Below are 21,524 nucleotides of genomic sequence, written 5' to 3'. Positions count from 1 at the left end.
TGTTAATTGTAAATATCAGGGAAACCAGTCATTTTTTTATATGAAGAACAATACTAAAATAAAATGCTTGAATCAAGATACCAAAGTCGGGGTTATTGTTTTTAACACTTTTACTATTTAAGATTAATTCATTGATGGTCAGGAAAAATAATAATTTTAAAAAACTCAATTTAATTTAATTTATTTATTTAATTGATTGATTGATTGATTGATTTATTTTCTTATTTATTATTTTTTTTCTATTCATTTATTTTACTTAACAATATTTTTCACAACCCCCCCAATTAATATGTAACATACTTCCAAATTACTTCTATTTGGTATGAATTCAAATTGATAAAAAAAAATTTGCTAAAAGCTATGACATCACAGAAGGAAATACCTTTAAAGTAATAAATCTCTCGGGGGTGGGGGTGTCGCTGCTTGCGAATCACGTCCTATGGTGAGGGAGATAGCAAAGGGTCTCTCTGTGCTTTCGGTACTTTGATTACAGTCTGCATCACCCAGACGTTTGTGGATATGTGTAAACTGTATGAAGAATACAAACGTCTAGTTAACATTGACATCTGTTGCAAACGCCATCTAGTGAGTTGGGGAGAAAAAACAAAATAAACGCGGTACACACCACAAGTATAGTTTTATGACAGAAAATGGAGGCTGTAGAAAAGATTGACATGTCGTTAGGTGAATATATATGTTTCAAATGTAAATATCTAGCATTTTCTTCACGAAATTTGTGATTCCTAAATGCACGAGGAAAAATGAAACAACTTCAACTTGGCAAGGAGGCTGAACATGAAATCGGATCATGATGCATCAGATACTCATCAAACATTGACTGACTGGGGCAGTGATTTTACCTCATGCTCTCCATCAACACTTTCTAATTAATGTTATTAGATTGTATAGACCTTTATGAAACCTTGAAATTTGATATTAACTCATCAAATATAGCAGTTTTAATGGTTGTTTCTAATTTTTAATGATATTTGTGATATAGTTGGTAATGGTCTGAAGTTAAAAACAGGTTGAGATCATTAGCCAAAATGAAATGTACAGTGATATGTTGACGGTGCGACCGTTAGGGCAAGCGCAGATGCTTATCTAGTTTTCATTTAGATCGGACTCGTCAAACCGCACGTGACATTTGGTGCGTATAAGAATCTGACGTCATATGGCGTCTTTTGTATGTTGATTTACCAAACTGAAGCCTGAACAAGGCTGATTTCAATCAGTTTATGACTATTTTTCTTCAATAAACAGATTAATTCATTAAATCAAGGCAAGTTTATTATTTGTTTAACTTTTGTTGTTATTCTTGCGAGAACATTGCTTTAGCGTTTGTGTACAAAGCGATGCATTGTGGGTCAAAATTACTGTGGAAAAAATTCTTTGGAATGAATTTGCAGTAGTCCGCATTTTCTCTTCGCGTCTTTAGAGCTCACAGTTACTAGCGAGGCTGGCTGCGCTCGCTATTCTTACTATGATAATCTGTTTACAATGAGAAAGAGTGTTTCTCAATATCTGTGATAATGCTCTTTTGCAGGGCAAAATGATCATATATTTTCGTGAATCAGGACTAACGAGCATTTCATTGTTTAATATACATCAATTTTGTCATCAAAATATTTGCCAAACATTATTAATTCGTCATGTAAAAGAGCAGTTTCAGAAAAGGCCTAAGGCCATCTTTTAAAAAATTGTTTGGTTGTCCTCTCCCGATCAACTGACAAAAAATGGCCCGACTCAAAACTTTGTTTTTAATTCAAGTACATAATATTTTATTCCTGTTATCCGGTCAACAAATATGTTGCAATTTTCTAGAAAAAAAATTTTCCAGACTACTCACTAATTTTACCGTGAGTTGGAGAGGGTAGCAATCAATTCTTTTAAAGATGGCTTAATATTCCAAAAGAGAATAATTTAATTTTAGTTGTAACACATCATTTGATTTGGTAAAAGATTTGATCCATTTTGTATAACTTAACTTGCCTATGTCACAATGAGTTAACATCAAAAACAAAAACGTATTACTCCGCTTGACGTTACTTTTAAAGTAAGCTCAATTTGAAGCCTTTTTCTGGAGGAAAAATTGTCTCATTGTGTACAATGAAATTAAATTATAAGGAATGAAGCTTATTTCAACTTATTTTACTTGATATAACATAACAGTTTACGCTTTTTATAAACCCCAAGTGTAAACTGCCCTAACTTTTGTTATATCTTATAATATAAGTTGAAATAAGCTTCATTCCTGAATTAAAATTTTTGGTGCAAAAAAATTAAAAAAAAAAAGAAAAAGAAATTTCTTGACTGTAAATGTTTTCATTTTGCATGAATGTGTACATTTAATGACCTACAGAATTAATCTTATTCCTAAGTTTCTCAGGAGAAAAATTCAAAATTCAATGTGACAGGCAGGGTTTATGCTTTGATGTGACTTATCATTTGCATTATTCAGACAATCTTTTTCATGAGCTACTTTGCTACAGTTTGATGAGTGATTACTGGGTAAATTTAAACAGGGCAAAATTGTTTGCAAGTGTGAAGTGTGGGAGGAAAATACACCACAAAGTATCCCTGAATACAGCATTTCTTTTAATGTGTTATAATGAAAGAGTAAATGACTTTCATGGTGGCATTTTATATTTTTGTTTCATTGTTTTATACTTGACATTATATACCTTAAATATTCATGAACAAGTTGAAAAGAGGCTATAATTGATAAAATTTGTTTTTTTTTTATTCTTCTTATTTATTTTTTTTCTGTTACAGATGACATAATTAAACTTAACAAGAAGAAAAATGCAAGGCCACCTGGAAATAGGGGAGGTAGAGGGCAAGGCAGAAGGGGGCAGGGAAACAGAGGTGGATCAGCTAACAGAGGAGGCTTTAGGGGAAACACCAACAGAGGAGGCATGAAAAGGGGAAATTCAAACAGGGGAGGCTCACAGAGGGGAAAAACAGGCAGAGGAGGGGCAATGTGGGGTGCAGGTCAGAGTTCAGGAGTCAGAGGATCAAAGGGCGGTAATCGGGGGAAGAGACAGGGAAGGACAAATACTGCTGTGGACAATGTCAAGGGAAGAGGTCCTAACAAATACAAACAGCTGAGGACCAATCTGATGAGGAGAGGAAAGGCCAGAGGAGCTAAGGGTGTGAGTCCACTAAACAGAGGGAATGCTAGTCAGGTATGTAGGGAATGCTTCGTCATACTCAACATGTTAAAAAATGTAGAAGCATATGATTAAACAAAATAATGATAAAACTTAAGGCTATTGAAAGCAGTCAACATTAACTGGTATTGTTTAAATTCCTCGCAGAATCAGGATCAAAGGAGGCCAAATCAGCAAAACAGGGCATCAAATCTAGGTCAGATCAAGTCCCAAGCACTCAGTGCTCTTAGACAAGCTAGGCTTACATTAGCTAAGATTTCAGCCCGTGAAAAGAGGGAAAATATCGTCAACCAGCGTAGGGGAATTCAGGTCAGTTATTTTAGAATTAAAAATGCCAGAGCAATGACTCTGTTAAACAATGATAACTTTACAATTTAATTATATATTTTGAAATAACATAAATTTTAATAACATGATAAAATCTCCTATACAGGCAAGCATTATAATCCTTTGAGTACTTATTCTTTGATTCGTTTGAATCCAATTTTACGCTTGTGCTGAGCTTCTGTTTTGATTTCCAATGAATTTGTAAGTTTTAGAATAATAACCTCAGCTGATATATTTCTGTGCTATTAAATACATATCATATTACATACAATTCCTGAAACGTTCTACTTTCCCACCTGAACGGTGAACGAACGCAGAGCGAAAGGTGAGTGAACATTGTGCGAATGCTGAATTCAACTTGGTGAACGATGTGTGAACGGTGAGTTAACGCAGAATGCAAACGGAGCGTGAATGCAATCGCAAAGTGAACGGTGAACGCGAGATGAACGATTTATTCGTAATGCCTCCGATCTTTTCCTTGCATTGAAATTATTCTATTATTCTATAATTCTAATTTCAGGTGCTGAATTATAAATAAACAATAGATAAATAAATAACTAATAAAAACATTTTTTTCTGCACATACGTATGTTTTAACACGATATTTTAATAACACGATTTTAATTGCCGTAAAACGTGTATAAATATAAAATTAATCTACTTATATAGTAAATATGCTTATTATTTTAACTAATAAAATAATGTGTGGACTTTAGAAGATAAAACTACTATTTATATGTGTGGACTTTAGAAAATAAAACTACTATTTATAGAATGAATAAATTACATTGTACCGGGTTGAAACAACCATACATGTATTTCCGTGCCAAGGCGATTCTGAGTAAAATAATGGATTTTTTAAATTTACAAAAGTCTGTTGACATATTGCATAAATACACTCATATTTTAAAATTCTAATGCAAAATATTATTTATTTATGTGTCATTTTTATTCTTTTATGATGATTATTTTAGCTAACTTCTACATGTATCTGTAGACATTTCCCGGCCGTGATTATACTCAGACAAGATGATGGAAAGCGGCAATCAAATTATTTGTAATAGATTAAATTTTCAAAACTAAAAAAGTAATGTGCTGTCATAGTTTTTATTGAACAGAGAAATGTACAAGATAGAGAGAGACCCGTACATTCTCAGATATCTGTTGTATCAAATAAAAATTCTCATTATTTTTCCTTAATATTCCAAGCAGTAAAAGTAATCATTTTTCTAAAGATTAACAAATCCATTTGACAGTAATCATCGGCTTTTATTTTCCATCTTCAAGTTCACACGCATCACACGAAGTCCACGTGCTTGTCCTGTCAATCAAAATCATTCGACACAGTGGACGTGTGGAAATCTCGTTTCAACGAACATGCCGAAGGCAAAGTGTCACTTAGTATTTCCAAGAAGTTTTAATATTTTTCCAGGGGTTCAAAATTTTTTTTGTCATGGTCAAGTCCAGGACTTGAGGAGTAAATTTTAGGCAAGTCCGAGGAAGAAATTTCAGAGTCCATATTTACCTATACATCATTAAATTTATGTAACTTATAATTTATTTTCATTTGTTGCATTGAATGAATAAAGACTATATGTATTAATATATGTTTTATTTTTCCTCCATAAACTGTCATGTAGTCATACATGAGTATTTCAACACAATACCAGACTGATAGATTACTTGTACATTACAATAACTTTTACAAATACTCACTACTGAATAAACCATCTGTTCCAATAAATAGAAAAAATTAGAATGTGCTGTAAGTCACAGCTAAAACCGAAATTTAACAAACTCATTGCCGTTTGTCATATAGGAGGAAACATGAGGAATTGCGTAAAACAAGAGTCTAACCGCAACGGAAAATAAAAAGACGGATTGTATTTTCGAAACGTTCGTAATGTTTTATGGGTATTTTAACGCCCACAAACCCACATTTTTACTTAATACATTTGAGAATTTGCTTTATTTTTAGCTTTACGATCATTTTTTTAACTTATTAAAAAAGATAAACAAGAAACATAGCCAAGTCCCAGGACTTTGGCGAATTCTAAATGCCGAGTCCGGATCCGGAATTTGTTAGTCCGGGACGTCGGGCTTGAGGATTTTTGAACCCCTGATTTTTCCTATCATTTCTAGATCTGATTTTCGCATTTCTGCAGAAAAAAAAATAAATAATGGGAATATATACTTGGAAGGATTAAGTTTGAAATTGAATTTGAAACATATTCCCTGCCAATTTAAAATACTACTGTCGGCACATGTATATTTTGAAATACTATTTTTTAATGACTGTTTTGATGTTCGTTTTAAGACTGATTTTCTTGTGTTACAATATGTTTTGATGTTCGTTTTAAGACTGATTTTCTTGTGTTACAATACACATTAAATATTGATTAAATTATACTGAAAATACTAACTAAGAATTTGATTTCAGATGAAAAGGCACGGGGGGAGGGGGGCTCTTAATCGTACTGAATGGCAAACATATATTTAGGTACAGTGAAAGATGAAATTTAAAAAAAAAGATATTTAATTAAAAGTATACACGCTATAACTTGCGCCAGTTTAAATAAGATTGGAGATTTATATATTTTGTTTATCAATAAAAGTTACGAAAATACTGTTAATTACATCATTGAAATAAAACGCGTTATAAAGTTATCAAATTATAATTATTTATTACCCTGCTAGGAGAGAAATGGCTATGTTTAAATAAATCCATCACGTGACGCTGTCGCTACTTTTAGATTGATAAACAAACTTGGCGTGAAGAAAACAAGGTAGGCCATTTGAGATACTACTCACTTTTGATGTGGATGGCAAGCGTCTTACTCTTAATGATGCTTATCTTTTAATGTAATCAGTATCAACCATCTACTCTGTTATGACGCATTATTAACCTTTTTATTAATAATTGTTGTCAAAATGCAACATACCTCGTTGTCTGTGATTTCCCATGGACATGCGTGTCTATATATAGGCCTACTGTTTACGCACTTCCTTCATCAATATTCATGAAAAGACTGAATTCTTAATTGCCAGATATTGCTTAATTGTTTTGTTATTACAACGACGTCTATGGTAAAATTTTGTGGAAAGTATTATTTTTCATTACACTTCATATGTTTCAAATCATTAATCATTTTGTTTCACACAAAATTCGGGGTTCATATAGCGTGTAGGACTTTAACTGAATATCTGCAATACTGTTCATAATTCTCAGACCTACATGTAGTTCTAATATGTTTTCATGCATCTTTTTTTAAAATACGTGTTAGAAATGTTTTTTTTTGTATTCTTGTCTAGTAAAAGACTTCGATTATTATCCATCCATTAATGATTTGTGGTCTTTTACATTACAACAAAATGTTGTCGTGCTTGAAGCATTTGTACATTGCCCTTATTCAAATTTAATATTTTAGCATCATTCTACATACATGTAGGTACTTAATGTATTATTTTCCAGGGAAATTTCATGGATAAAGTAACAACTAAGTAATAGAAATATAAATATAGTAGATACTTTTGCAATGAAATAATTATTCTTCAAACACGATATCTTAGTTATTTAATTAAAAAACGTGTAAATCCTTACCGTCAAAAAGATAAGTCCTTTCACTTCGGAGTTCCGAATGACAATGAAGACTGAACGATAAGTGAACGGTAAAACGCAAGGTGAACACAGGTAAACGGAATGAAGAGCGAATTGTGAACGTTTTGTGAACAGTGAACGCACGCTGAACGAATGGTGAATGAACGGTGAGCAAACGGAAAAATGGGAAAGTAGAACGTTTCAGGGACTGTACCTGCTATGATATGGCATTTGTATTTCAGACCAATAATAACCAGAACCCAAGAAGACAACAGTCATTGAACAGAGGGGGTCGAGGAGGAGGGGGCAGGGGTCGGGGAGGTGGGAGGGGCGGATTCCGACGTGGATGGAGGCAGCCAAACCAGCAGTCCACAGTAGATGACAGTGGTATCATTACAGTCAGTGTGGCAAACTCCCCACAAAGTCAAAGGCAGCAAAACAGGTGCTTCATACTGAAACAATAGCTTGTTATGATTGGATATTTGTATGTTTGCTGGTACATGTTAATTGTTACCCCAAAAGCTCAAGTGACCTTTTAAAGCAAAGTGTGTAGATTTCAATTTGTTTAAGTTGTGCTTAAACTATGCTAGGTCCTAATAAGGGTCCAAAGTTATACATACGTAGGAACATATGAAAAAGATATTTTAATTAAAAACTTATTGATAACAGTAATGCCATGATATCATATTATAATAATCATATATAATAATCATAATCATATGATTATAGAAACATCTCCAGGTAATATAGCTTCAAGTTGGTTCAAAGCATGAGCTCAGTGGGTAGGGTGGGGCCACAGCAGGAGATCAAATTTATACATATAGACATATAGAAAAAACGTGATATTTAAAATCTCTCAGAATAATAAAGCCATGATTTATCATGCTTAAAAGACTATCCCCAGGTAACATAGAATCAAATTTGTTCAAATCATGACCCCCAAGTAGAACAACAAACTAAGGATTTGAAAATTATAAAGAAAAAAATCTTTAAAAAGCTTCTTAAGTTATAATTAATTAAAATAAATACCCTCAGTTTTTGAAAATTTAAGTTTCTTCAAACCATAATACCCCCCCCCCCCCCCCCATTTTGGACCATTTTGCCATTTTCTTTTGAGATTATTTACCATCATGTCTTTAAATTGTTAAAATAATTTTTTTTTTTCTGCAGACCCAGAATCAATAGAAACAACTTAAGCACCTCAAATATTCGACAAGAAATACTTGTAAGTATGGGATTCACTGAAATAGTTGAATTGATGCACATTACAAAGCAGAGAAAAATGTCCGATCAAGCAGTATAGAGTTTATCTGATGTGTAAAGCATTTTTCCTGTTTTCCAAGACAATGAAATAAATAACACAAATTTGCAACATTCAAAACCACATTTGTAAATATCTCCAATACCTTTGCAATCTTCTGATAAATTTGACATTGTTTAATGAATTTAGTGCTGGTATATTCTGGTTTCTGTGAAGCATAGAAAAGATAATGACTTCTTGGGGTATTCAGTTTCAAGACTTTCAATAATGTTAATATTGTCAGCATGATTTCACTAGACAGTATGCATTAAGAAGTACTAGTACTGAATTGATAATTTATAATTATACGCCCGTCTTAAGACGGGACGTATTATGTTATAGGCTTTATGTCCATCCAGCTGTCCGTCTGTCCATTTGTGTCATAACTTGAATACTATTAGGCTTAGTATTATCAAACTTTTTAGGGCCCCGCAAGGATTTGCGGGTGCCCTATAGTAATCACTCTGTCTGTCCGTCTGTCACTCTTCCGTCCACAAATTTTCTGTTTTTTTCTAATAACTTTTTTTATGGTTGCCCAATCAACTTCAAATTTAGTATGGTAGTTCAGTAGGCAGAAATACATATGTTGATGCTAAGTTTGGTTCTCTATGTCTTCTGGTTTGGAGCTGGGGTGGTGGGGTAGATTCCTTAACTATGCATAAGAATGAATGGGCAACTTTTTTTATGGTTGCCCAATCAAGTACAAATTTGGTATGGTAGTTCAGTAGGCAGAAATACATATTTTGATGCTAAGTTTGGTTCTCTATGTCCCCTGGTTTGGAGCTGGGGTGGTGGGGTAGATTCTTTAACTTTATATAAGAATGCATTGGCAAAGAGAGATAACTGCTGAAGATGTTCCCATTGTAAACTGAATGTTGGCTATGAGTCCCTTGGGATTAATTAGCTTTCCTCCTGAAGAAAATCCAGAGCATTATCTTTATCTGTCACATTGAGATGAATTACCACCTCTGTCTGCAAATGAAGTTTGTTTTGAAGTTAAGTCAATTTGGAATGCTATGAACACTCTGAAATGTGGATTTAAATATAAATTTTTATTATTTATTTTTGTTTAATAGTTATGATTTCATTGAATTCTAAAAACAAGAAATAGATTAAAGAAGATTTTTTGATTTACTTTTTAAACTTTATGTTAATTACAGACCCTAAACCGTGCTACTACACCACTTGAACGGTACGGTTCGGTACGCTTTGTGCACGGAACGGTACGCTTTGTGAACGGAACGGTTCGTTTTGTGAACGGTACGGTACGCTTTGTGCACGGAACGGTATGCTTTGTGCACGGAACGGTATGCTTTGTGCACGGAACAGTTCGCTTTGTGCACGGAACGGTACGCTTTGTGAACGGAACGGTTCGTTTTGTGAACGGTACGGTACGCTTTGTGCACGGAACAGTTCGCTTTGTGCACGGAACGGTACGCTTTGTGCACGGAACAGTTCGCTTTGTGCACGGAACGGTACGCTTTGTGGACGGTACGTTTCGTTTCTTGCACGGAACGGTTCGTTTTGTGAACGGTACGCTTTGGGAAACGGTATGCAAATGAAGTGGGCGGAGCCTGTTAACTTTAATTCTTGATTGGCTGCAAAAAATTAATTCATTCTAAATGACTTTTGAAGTACTTATAATTAATGCATGTATACAATTATATTTCCGCTATCAACAAATTAATTTCTCGGTTTCAATTTAAACATAAATTTACACTACAGCGGTGATGGAGGAAAAATGAAGAAAAAAAATGAAAGGAAGAAAAAACATCATCCCACCGATGTCTTTGGCATTATGAAGAGACATGTATTATTATATAGAACTCGTAAATATTTCCGTTCTTATTTTTTACGTATGCTGAAACTTCATTTTAAAAAGGAAAAAAATAAATTAAATATTTTTTTCACTTTAAAATAAAATTGTAACATAATTAAAAGGAATTAATATATAACGGGTATTTATTTGTTCTATACATATAATGCTACGCACATATATAGGGTGAGTTCACCATGCATCGGACACATACCTTGCTTCGGACAACTTTAGGCAATAAACTCTCTTTCAACTTATGAGTTCTGTGTATTTATTTGTTTCTGTCATAAAGACATAGATTTAAATTTTTTAACGGTACCGATTGTGTTTATCATGTTGTGATAAAAATACCCCGCAAATGGCCTTGAAGTTACGTCATATTTTACATCATCAAAGGGGAATACCCCGAAATTTATGATTTTGCAATTTTTAGAGTTATCGTTCTTTTAAATTCGACTTCCGCGGAACGAGTCGGACTTTGGTGAATTTTGTCAGGGATTGGTAATTTTACATAAATTATAATTAAATTTCACTTCAATGTTTGTTTAATTCTTATTAGAGCTGGTTTTTACTAGTATGCTATTTTCACCGTACATCGGACACAAATTAACCATGCACCGGACACTTTTCGATGCAAAGGTAAGTACTACCATTTTCATACAGAACCCAGCTGACAGCTGTTTTTTGCGGAAAAAGAAAATAAAAAATCTATATTTGCAGTCAAAATACACGTTATCGATATAGGACGTCTAGAATTTTACTCTATTTATTTCTACAAACCAGAGTATGATAAACCACAAGAAAAAGGCGCGAATTACGGCATTATAAGCATTTTAAAGCATTTCTAAGGCAGAGTGAGGTCTCTGGAATTGTTATTCGTTTGTGTAATAATATCGTCTATTAAATTACAGTTGAGGATTATTTCTTAGATAAAAGATGAAAATATATCCATATCAAGGATTTTAAAGCATTGTGATAAAGGTATGATATTTTTCCGGTCTTCATACCGTCTGTCCGATGTATGGTGAACAATGTTCGATCCATGGTGAATTTTCTGTTTTTTCTAAAAACTCGATTTTAGGGGATATTTTCTCAATAAACGGCATATAATTGTGTCCTAAATTGTTATTTTAATCACAAACTATATGTTAAACTCCATTTTGATAATTTTCCGTCGGTAGCGATATCGCTAGAACTTGTTGAAGTACAAGGGTATCCGATGCATGGTGAATTCACCCTAAATTATTTTTAATTGATTGATCTATAGAAATAAATATGACTATTCCTGCTTCATTTTTATTCCTAGTAATAAAATATGTACATTATTTTTTTTATTTTTAAAATTGTAGATCTATCGTTTAAACGTTTGCTTCAGAAGAGAAATATCAGTAAACAAAATAAAAACGAAAACCAGCAGCAGAAACACGAAATCAATACAATAACTTCCGAGCGCTTTCTCGTAACAGAAAACATTCTTTCACAGACATGTATCTATGTTTTCAATAATCCTTTCAGTGTATTTAATAAGTAATTATTTTAATAAGTTTTTTTTTAATTTTATTAAGTTATTCTATTCTTGTAAAGTCTGTAAAAACGATGTCGTGAATGAAAGAGAGAGGGGGGGGGTAGAGAGAGAGAGAGAGAGAGAGAGATGCAACCCCTTAATACATTACATCTGTAAAAAAAAAACCAAAAAACTTGTATTTATTCTCATTCTTCGTTTTATTTACATCCTCAATGTCACAATTAATCACTCTATGATTCTATTTAATCAACTCATTTACAACTATTGTGCAATGAATAATCCGTTCTCTGTATATGCATGCTGCATGCATGAAATCCTCGTGCATCACCTGTCAATCAATATGGCATGACGCTAGGTGACCCTGAAAGTCTGTTTACGCTGGAAGAATTTCTCCTGTGATTTGAAACATTCTTATGGTCAGTTCATAGTTCACACCTGTATAAAAAAAATATTGGGTCACACCGGAGGGACGGGGGCGCCGTGGGTTTAACACCTTTCAAATTATTTAGTTCTGACCACATCAAGTGTATTTAATCACTCAACTAACATCCAGCAAACTCATCTTCCAGGTTGCACCACAACACTGATTACAAATTTACTTCCTAAATTATCCTTTTTCAGACAAAAATAAATAAGCAAGTATCCCTAAATTATAATTTTTTTTTACAAAAGCACAATTTAAAGTCGCATGAATTCGCATAAGTATCACCTTCTGGAAGGGGGGGGGGGGTTAACAAACAAAACTCATAAGGCTTGAAAGAGGATTGATATTTTTTTTAAATTTCATTTTATTTAGTAAATTATCTTTTTCAAACACTAATAAGGATGTTTCCTGTAGATTATGATTTTTTTTATTTACAACAATGTACCATTTTGCAGACTTCTAAAGAACGTTTAACCAGCTAATTCGTATTGCTATCTAGAAAGAAGATAGGGGTATGTAGTGTAACAAACCTTATAATATCTTTATTTTTTCGCAAACTGTTTCTTTCTTTTTTCATGAGATGTATTTCAGAATGAAGTAATTTTATATTTATACTGCAGTTTGCAAATTTTATTTGAAAGAAATTCGGCTGGCAATTTTTGTATGCAGCGTGACAGTTGATCACAGTTTTATTAGTAAGATTATCATCTCTGTCAGTTCAGTAGAAATCTTCATGTTTACCGCATGCAATATTTTAATCCATATTTTACATGATTACAGATTTTCAGTGTAAGTATAGCTGCACCAATGATTCGCCTATAGTAAATATCTAAACAGAATTAATGTGAGAGTCTAAAATGGTTCTTTTTTTAAATTTTACTCTAGACAGTTAATATATGTTTTGAAATTCTTACAAAATAATTCATTAGTAAAATCATGCATCTAATATGTACTACATATGAATGCATACTTACGACAAAAACGATCTTGTATCTGATAAGATTTAATGATTCAAATAAGCAAAATTAAAATCAAAAGTAGAGACAACCAGGGAATTAATTCATGAAAGCGTTTTCTATCTTAGTGGTATTATAGTCTAATGAACCTATTTTTATGTCAAATATAATTATAGAATTATGAAACATGAATGTACATGTATACATTTGAAGAGGGTTTTTTTCCCCGGGCACGAGCACAATAATATTGAATTTTATGGCATCTTGTAATATTAGTTTAAATGTCTGTATAGTTAAATTACGAATATTTAAATACAACTAATATTTTAAAAAAAAATTGATTTAATTTGCTAATATAAAGAAAAAGGAAGACTTCAAAGACGCCGACATTGTTCGAGGTCCACTCTGCCCCGTACGTGTTTTGTGGCCTGTACTGTACCTTTGACCACAGACACAACCAGTTGATCTAATTAATAGCAAATAAGGAATCGTCTCACACTCTGTCTATTTGTTTTAAAGTTGTAGTTTGCTTCGAGTAGTTTCCTTATTTTTACAGTTGAAGGCCAGACGCATGATACTTGATAATGGTGTTTCAAACAGGCAGACACAACCTCCGTCCTTCTTTCACAGGCGCCGTAGCGAGAAATAAACCAAAATGACTTATTTGGTCATTACACGATTCAAAAATCATTGGGGGCGTGGTTTGCATAATTAACCAAAGAACGGTACGGTTCGCTTTGAGAACGGTACGGTACGCTTTGTGGACGGTACGGTACGCTTTGTGAACGGAACGGTTCGCTTTGAGAACGGTACGGTACGCTTTTTGCACGGAACGATTCGCTTTGTGCACGAAACGGTACGCTTTGTGAACGGAACGGTTCGCTTTCTGCACGGAACGGTACACTTTGTTCACGGTACGGTACGCTTTCTGCACGGAATGGTACGGTTCGTTTCTGAGGTGTAGTAGCACGGTTTAGGGTCTGTAATTTTTAAGGTAGTTGTATAAAAACCCCATTCTATCATTAATACTGAAAAAGTTCTTATTGTAACTTTAGAAGAAAATGATGAGAGAGGTACAATTAATCCTTTGGGATTAATTATCTGGCCTGCTGCAGAAAATTTAGCAGGCTTTTCTTTATCTTTAAGATTAATGAAAACCTTTGTCTGCAACTGCAGTTTGTTTGAAGTTAAGGTCAAGCCTTCATGATATTTGCATTCATTGAAGGCTGGCATTCTATATAACACAAGCTTCATAATTGTTTAAATATACATTCAATGTTAAGTTGTTCTTTACTGCCTAATGTAAATACAAGGATATTATTTTCAGGTTTTTAGCTCACCTCAACGAAGTTGGGGGAGCTTATGTAATACCCTCGGCGTCGGCGTCGGTGTCGGCGTTGGCGTCCCAGGTTAAGTTTTTTGGAGCAGTTTTCTTTTTAAGTATTTCTATGTCCTATATTGATTAGACATGCATGGAAGATGCTTCTAATGTGTTTCATTGTACCAGTCAAAGTTTCAGATGCTGCAATTTCAGCAAAGGAATGGCCAGGTTCATGTTTTTGGAGCAGGTTAACATTTTTGGTGCAGTTTTTGGTGCAGGTTTCATTTCCAAGTAACTATAAGCCCTATGTTGACCAAACTTGCATGGTTGATACATCTAAGGATGCATACTACTGGGCTTGCTTTGGATGCTGAATCTGACCTACATTTTCCGGATGAGTGAACAGGTTAAAGTTTTTGGTGCAGGTTTCATTTCCAAGTAACTATAAGCCCTATGTTAACCAAACTTGCATGGATGATACATCTAAGGATGCATATAATCAGGCTTGCTTCGGATGCTGAATCTGACCTACACTTTCCGGTTGAGTGAACAGGTTAAATTTTTTTGTGCAGGTTTCATTTCCAAGTAACTATAAGCCCTATGTTGACCAAACTTGCATGGATGATACATTTAAGGATGCATACTACCGGGCTTGCTTCGGATGCTGAATCTGACCTACATTTTCCGGTTGAGTGAACAGGTTTAATTTTTTTGTGCAGGTTTCATTTCCAAGTAACTATAAGCCCTATGTTGACCAAACTTGTATGGATGATACATTTAAGGATGCATACTACCGGGCTTGCTTCAGATGCTGAATTTGACCTACATTTTCCGGTTGAGTGAACAGGTTAAATTTTTTTGGGCAGGTTTTATTTCCAAGTTACTATAAGCCCTATGTTGACCAAACTTGCATGGATGATATGTCTAAGGATGCATACTACTGGGCTTGCTTCGGATGCTGAATCTGACCTACATTTTCCGGTTGAGTGATAAGGTTAAAGTTTTTGGTGCAGGTTTCATTTCCAAGTAACTATAAGCCCTATGTTGACCAAACTTGCATCGATGATACATCTAAGGATGCATACTATCAGGCTTGCTTCGAATGCTGAATCTGATCTACAATGTACATTTTCCGGTTGAGTGAACAGGTTAAAGTTTTTGATGCATAATTCATTTCCAAGTAACTATGACTTCTTTTATGACCAAACTTGCACGGATGATACATCTAAGGATGCATACTACCGGGCTTGCTTCAGATGCTGAATCTGACCTACATTTTCTGGTTGAGTGATAAGGTTAAAGTTTTTGGTGCAGGTTTCATTTCCAAGTAACTATAAGCCCTATGTTGACCAAACTTGCATGGATGATACATCTAAGGATGCATACTATCAGGCTTGTTTCGGATGCTGAATCTGACCTACATTTTGTGGATGAGTGAAAATGTTAGTTTGTGCTGAATGTATCATTTCCAATTAACTATGAGCCCTATAATGAGCAAACTTGCATGGACGATACATCTTAGGATGCACACTAATGGACTTACTTTGGATGCTGAATTCGACATACATTTTTTCAGATAATAGACCAGGTAAAAGTTATGGGTGCAGGTCAATTACCAAAAAACTTGAAGGCTTATATAACATTGTATAAACCAAACCAAACTTGCACAAATGTTGCATCAGGAGATGAAAACTCTCAAATTTGCTTCAGATGCTTAATTTTAATTACATTTTCATGAACAACTAGTTTAAATTTTTTATGTAGGTCTATTTCAATGTATTCAATTGCTTAAATATTTTCATTTCTGGAATGTACACTTTTTGTTGGTTAATTGTGTGACTTTGCCTTACTTAAAGACAACATTCGTTGAGGTGAGCTCTGTAATCTCTGATTACCTATGTTTGAATATCCAGGAATTATCTTGAATTTTAAGAATACAGTTGCTGTTGCTTATTCTTCGTACATTTTTTAATCATTCCGTAAGCTGCACCCTTTTAATTCTACCCCATGGTGGGGCCCTTGCTGACTGGTCAGTTTTCTAGTTCAACTGATACTTCTTGGGTAGACGATGTGTCGCGCACAAAAAGTAGGTCGCTCTGACCTTTAATAAAGATGCTATGGCCAAATATGTCTGGCTCATAACTAGAAAACTATTAGACCCAGAGCTTTCAAACTTGGCAAAAGTATACATCTAAGATAGAAGGTGTGTCGCGGCCTATTTCAAGGTCACTGTGCCCTTTAATTTAAGTGAATTTTTTTAAAAAAAACTAAGTCTTTTAAATTTTAAATTTCATAATCCTAAAAAATGTAAAAATATAGTTGTATCCTTATTAAAAAATGTTAAATTAAGTAAAAACTTATTTTTTCATAATATATTTTCAGCAATCTGTAACAAATGTTAATGTTTTGAGAGGAATTCAGTTTGTCCCATGGGCATAATTATCAAAGCACTGGTCAAGATGAATTTTGATAGCAAAAATTCGCATGTCAAATTAGAGAGAAATTAATGAGTTTATTGTCAGGAGCTAACTGGCATCTCCGATCATGCAGCTGTTATCTTAATTTATCTATTGGGAGTTGGGCAAAAAGAAATGGCCTCATAGTTGCTTGTGTTAATTAAGAGTTCTTGATGGCTATAGTCCAGATAAAGATCTTTCAATTGGTGTAATGTAATTAAAACAAATTGATGTTTTAGTGTATGATTAAAACTGAATTAGTATTTTGTTTTTATAAATTTGCAACAAATTGCAGTCATGTCTCACTTTAGAATTTTATAGTCTAAAGAATAATTTATTTTTGATTTTTTTTTTTTTGTTAGACTGTAGCATTTCCATTATTTCATAAAATATGCAACAAACAATTTAAAGCTGCAGATGGATATTTGTTAAGCTCTTACACAGTCAGTTTAGAATTATATGATGTATTATTTGTTATAATTAATCCCTACACTGTAAGTCTCTTAGAGATGTATGTACAATAATTTAAAATGATAAGAAATGGAAATTAGATCATTGAAATCTGTGTCAATCTGTTAATTAAGGTTACCTGATTTTCTTGCACCCTAACCAAATTATGATTATTGAACAATATTTGACGGGCGTATCATGCTGTGGCGGGGCACTTTATTTGCATTAAGGAAGAAGGAAATGAAATCCAAGATTTTCTCTGGATATGTTATCTTTTAATCTACTGGAAATAAGTAATCATATACATATTTTACTTTTGTCAATTTTTCAGAACCTGAAACCATCAGCAAGTCAAAGATATAGAATGAATAAAGAAATATTTGCCAGAAATAACGTAAGATACATTTATAAACCATGTACACATTTGTCTGTGGTTTTAAACTTGTTGAAATGTAAAGGCTAAATGTTCTTGTCTGTTTTTTAGCCTGGTTTTAAATATGAATGTAGCTTAGATAAGTAACGGTTCATAGAAAATTTGAGTTCTGAGACATGTGGTCTTTACCTTATCCAAGTAATGACAATATTACTTTAATACTTGGATAAGGATCATGGCTGCATTCATTTGCTCCTTTTGTTTAGTTACATTGTGAAGTATTAGTCAAGTTCTGACAGTTCTAGTATCGTTTACTTTATCTGTATAAATGAATTTGATATAATTATTTGTCTCTTATTTTATAGACTGGTGTGAGTCTCAGTGATCGTTTTGCCTCAGAATCAGATGGAGACAGACGCGTTTATCTGTAGAAAAATTTATCCAGTCTCTAAGTCGGGAAATTACATGACAAAACATGGAGGAAGTGGACTTCCTATTTTAAACTTGGTGAAGCCGGAAGGAATGAGACAGTAGTGATATTGACTTGGTGCTCTGCAACGCATGCACACTGTGAGGTTGTTTGATTAAAATTCTTTGGCCATTGTTCATTTCAAGATTTTTCTTTCAGGCATATCAAACTTAATGTCATTTATTCATGTTCATTCGAAAATCAGTTTTCTACTGTATTAATTTTAAGTCTGATATATGATTAATGAATTTCACAATCATATTTTTTTTTTATTTTTAAAGACAAAATTGGAAGGACAAACAGATGACTGTGTCATATTTTATATGTGTTAATGTTATGATATTCTGATACAGTGATATACATGTATCTTGATATGTTTATGAGACAACATATAGAGTACCATTTTAAACACAATGCTTCAGATCTTTTTAAGTTTTACAACCAATATTAAACTGGATTTTTTTTAGATATGGTGCTTTTATGGACACTGATGGATTTTGAAACATGAAAGTGGTCAATTTTTTTTACAAGTTTTCAATAATGGCTTACTATTTTTTGGAGGAAACAATATGCCTCCTTCAGGATAGCATAGGTGTGGTGTAATTTTGTCGAGGAAAGGTTATTTTATATGATACAATTTGTTTGAAAGAAACAAATTCAAACTTTTTATATGTCTTATTTAACAAAAAGCAATAATTTAGTTTAAACTAAAATTGACTTGAAGATTGACTAGACTGAAATGACTGTTAATTATTATTCTATTTACTGTTAGTCTTCAAGAATCATATTTTTTTTTATCAAGATGTATCATAAGCAATGTTTGCTAAGCATCTAAGTATCTTATAAAGAAAGTATGTGATTAACAAAAATACAAAGGTCTGATTCAGTCACTTAAACATTTATCAAATGACAGAATTCTTTTTATTATTAAAAAAAATTTTGACTTTAGAAAGTAGCTAATATTATCTTACTTCATTACTTCAAAAACATTTTACATTTCAGCAGCTAAAAGTATTTTACTTAATTACTTCATTAAATATTTTACATTTTCATGAAAACCATTTATTTTTTATGTTTTATGTCATAACAATTCTTTAGTACAAGAAAAATGGTGTTTCTGTATGAATGTAGTTTGTAGACCACCATTAGCAAACAGTGTTAGTTTAGTGAGGGAAATATGCAAGGTTGTAAAAGCTTACAAAACAATTATGATGTAATGTGTGTAGAAAAGGGTTTCATAGATATATTGGTCTAGGTTTTATCTAAAGAACATCAAATACCAGAGATATGTCAAAGGGAATCTCCAGTCTTGATTTTAGCTTCCATATTATATACTGAAGGATTTCATGTAAAAAAAAAATTGGTTAGGTACATACTGCTATTGGTTGAAGTTGACAATCTTTTGAAGTGAATTGATTTCCACTATTTACATATTCTGTTAGATGTTCTTTTCTTTTTGATGTTCTTTTGTTGAGATAATAGATGTCATGGGACAAGGATGAAGTCAGTGGATAGCAGAGTTGTGTGCCTTTTATATACATTTCAATGCATACATGTAATTAACTATTTTAGACTAAGTTGTATATATCAAAAAGTATGTAGTACATGTACCTGTAGTTGAAAATGGGGAAATCATTACCATTCATTAAATCTTTAAAAGCTTTGTATGTATGATGAAGACATTTGCCTTTCCATCAGTTGAATGAGTGAGATGACTAACTGCATCTGGCATTGAAATAGTATGCATGTAAAAAGTTTTATAGTTCATAAGTTGTTTTACTAAAAAGGGAATTAAATTTAGAATTTTATACCTCTGTGGTTTATTAGTTCTAGAACTTGATAAAAAAATATTGGTTGACAGCATACCGATGCATAAAAACAAAAGAGGGTTGGTTCACTCTATGTTCACAATAAAAATAATTTACAATTATATTCATTGGTTATATATGCCTTGGAAAAAGTATTCTACATTAAAAACTGCAGACTCATATTTTTATGCCCCCCTTCGAAGAAGGGAGGGCATATTGCTTTGCTGCTGTCTGTCGGTCGGTCTGTCGGTCCACTTTGTTTCTGTTCATTTTCTTCGCAACCGTTGCACATACTGAAGTGAAATTTGGTATACAGATATATCACATGAATATCTAGGTCAAGTTCTGTTTCAAGATCGCACCATTTTTGACAGAGTTATGCCCCTTGGACTCGGAAAAATTTCAATTATTTGCAGTTTCCGTTCATTTTCTTCGCAACCATTGCACATACTGAAATGAAATTTAGCGTACAGATTTATCAGAGGTATATGTAGGTCGTGTTCTGTTTTGGGTACAATTGCACCATTTTTGACAGAGTTATGTCCCTTGGACTTAGAAAAATTCCAATTAATTGCAGTTTCCATTCATTTTGATTGCAGAGGTTGCACATACTGAGATAAAATTTGGTATACAGATTTATCAGATAAATATCTTGGTCAGCTTCTGTTTTGGGTACAATCGCCCCATTTTTGACAGAGTTATGCCCTTTTGGATTTAGAAACATTCCAATTTGGGGGGAGGGGGGCATAAGTATTTTACAAACATCTCTTGTTTTTTAAAAATATATAGCTCTACAGAGTGCATTTATGAATACAGGAAAATTAATTTGAAACAAGATGTGTTTGTTAAACACTGATGCCTGGTATGGCAGCTTATAGTGAGGGATAAAAATTGCTCAAATGCAAGTCAAACTCCAAGGTCAAAATTGCTGGTAATCCAAATGAATGTCTTGTCACAAGGAATACACCTGTGAAATATGAAAGCCTTAGATCCATTAATGTTTTTTAAAAAGTGGGTCAAAATTTAAGGTCAAAAATATTTATACCTTTAAAGGTCATGTCACAATGAATACACATTTGAAGTGTGAAAGCCCAAGTACCAAATATTCAAAAGTTATGGCCAAGGTTTAAATTTGGAAAATTTTGGTTAAAGCGTATCAAATCCAGGGCCAAGAAATCAAATTATCCTTAGAAATTTATTGTCACAAGGAAAACATCTGTGAAATATGAAAGTCATGGTCCCATGCATTCAAAAGTTATTGGCATGGTTAAAGTTAATGTGGACAGACAGACAGGACAAAGAATATATACTCCCCAATTTTTTAAACATGGGCATAAAATAGCTCTCCTCTGTTCTAAGAAATTTTGATGAGTTCACATATTTAAAAAAAAAACTGTTTCAAGGCATTTCCAAATTGTGAATCCAAGATTTCATTATTGATTGATTGATTGTATGTTGTTTTAGGTCCCAATCCAGAGTTTTTCACTCATATAGATATATATCCGCTATGCTCCATTCAAACAACCCT

General features: G+C 33.2%; 1 protein-coding gene across 1 annotated transcript; it reads left to right on the top strand.

Annotated features, from left to right (window-relative positions):
- The first annotated feature begins 533 nt into the window (after positions 1–533).
- Positions 534–19,996, top strand: LOC134259440 (THO complex subunit 4-like). Its single transcript, XM_062742023.1, has 7 exons — positions 534–684; positions 2,776–3,188; positions 3,321–3,482; positions 7,341–7,540; positions 8,269–8,323; positions 17,678–17,740; positions 18,085–19,996. The coding sequence occupies exons 1-7, from the start codon at positions 651–653 to the stop codon at positions 18,148–18,150; spliced, it is 993 nt and encodes a 330-aa protein (XP_062598007.1). The 5' UTR covers positions 534–650; the 3' UTR covers positions 18,151–19,996.
- The last annotated feature ends 1,528 nt before the right edge of the window (positions 19,997–21,524 follow it).

This window comes from Saccostrea cucullata, unplaced genomic scaffold (assembly GCF_032062105.1).
Source record: "Saccostrea cucullata isolate Sc308-1 unplaced genomic scaffold, CSIRO_AGI_Scuc_v1 ctg4646, whole genome shotgun sequence".
Lineage (NCBI taxonomy): Eukaryota > Metazoa > Mollusca > Bivalvia > Ostreida > Ostreidae > Saccostrea > Saccostrea cuccullata.
The sequence above is the reverse complement of the archived record's forward strand: the minus strand, read 5'-3'. Positions and strand labels throughout refer to the sequence as shown.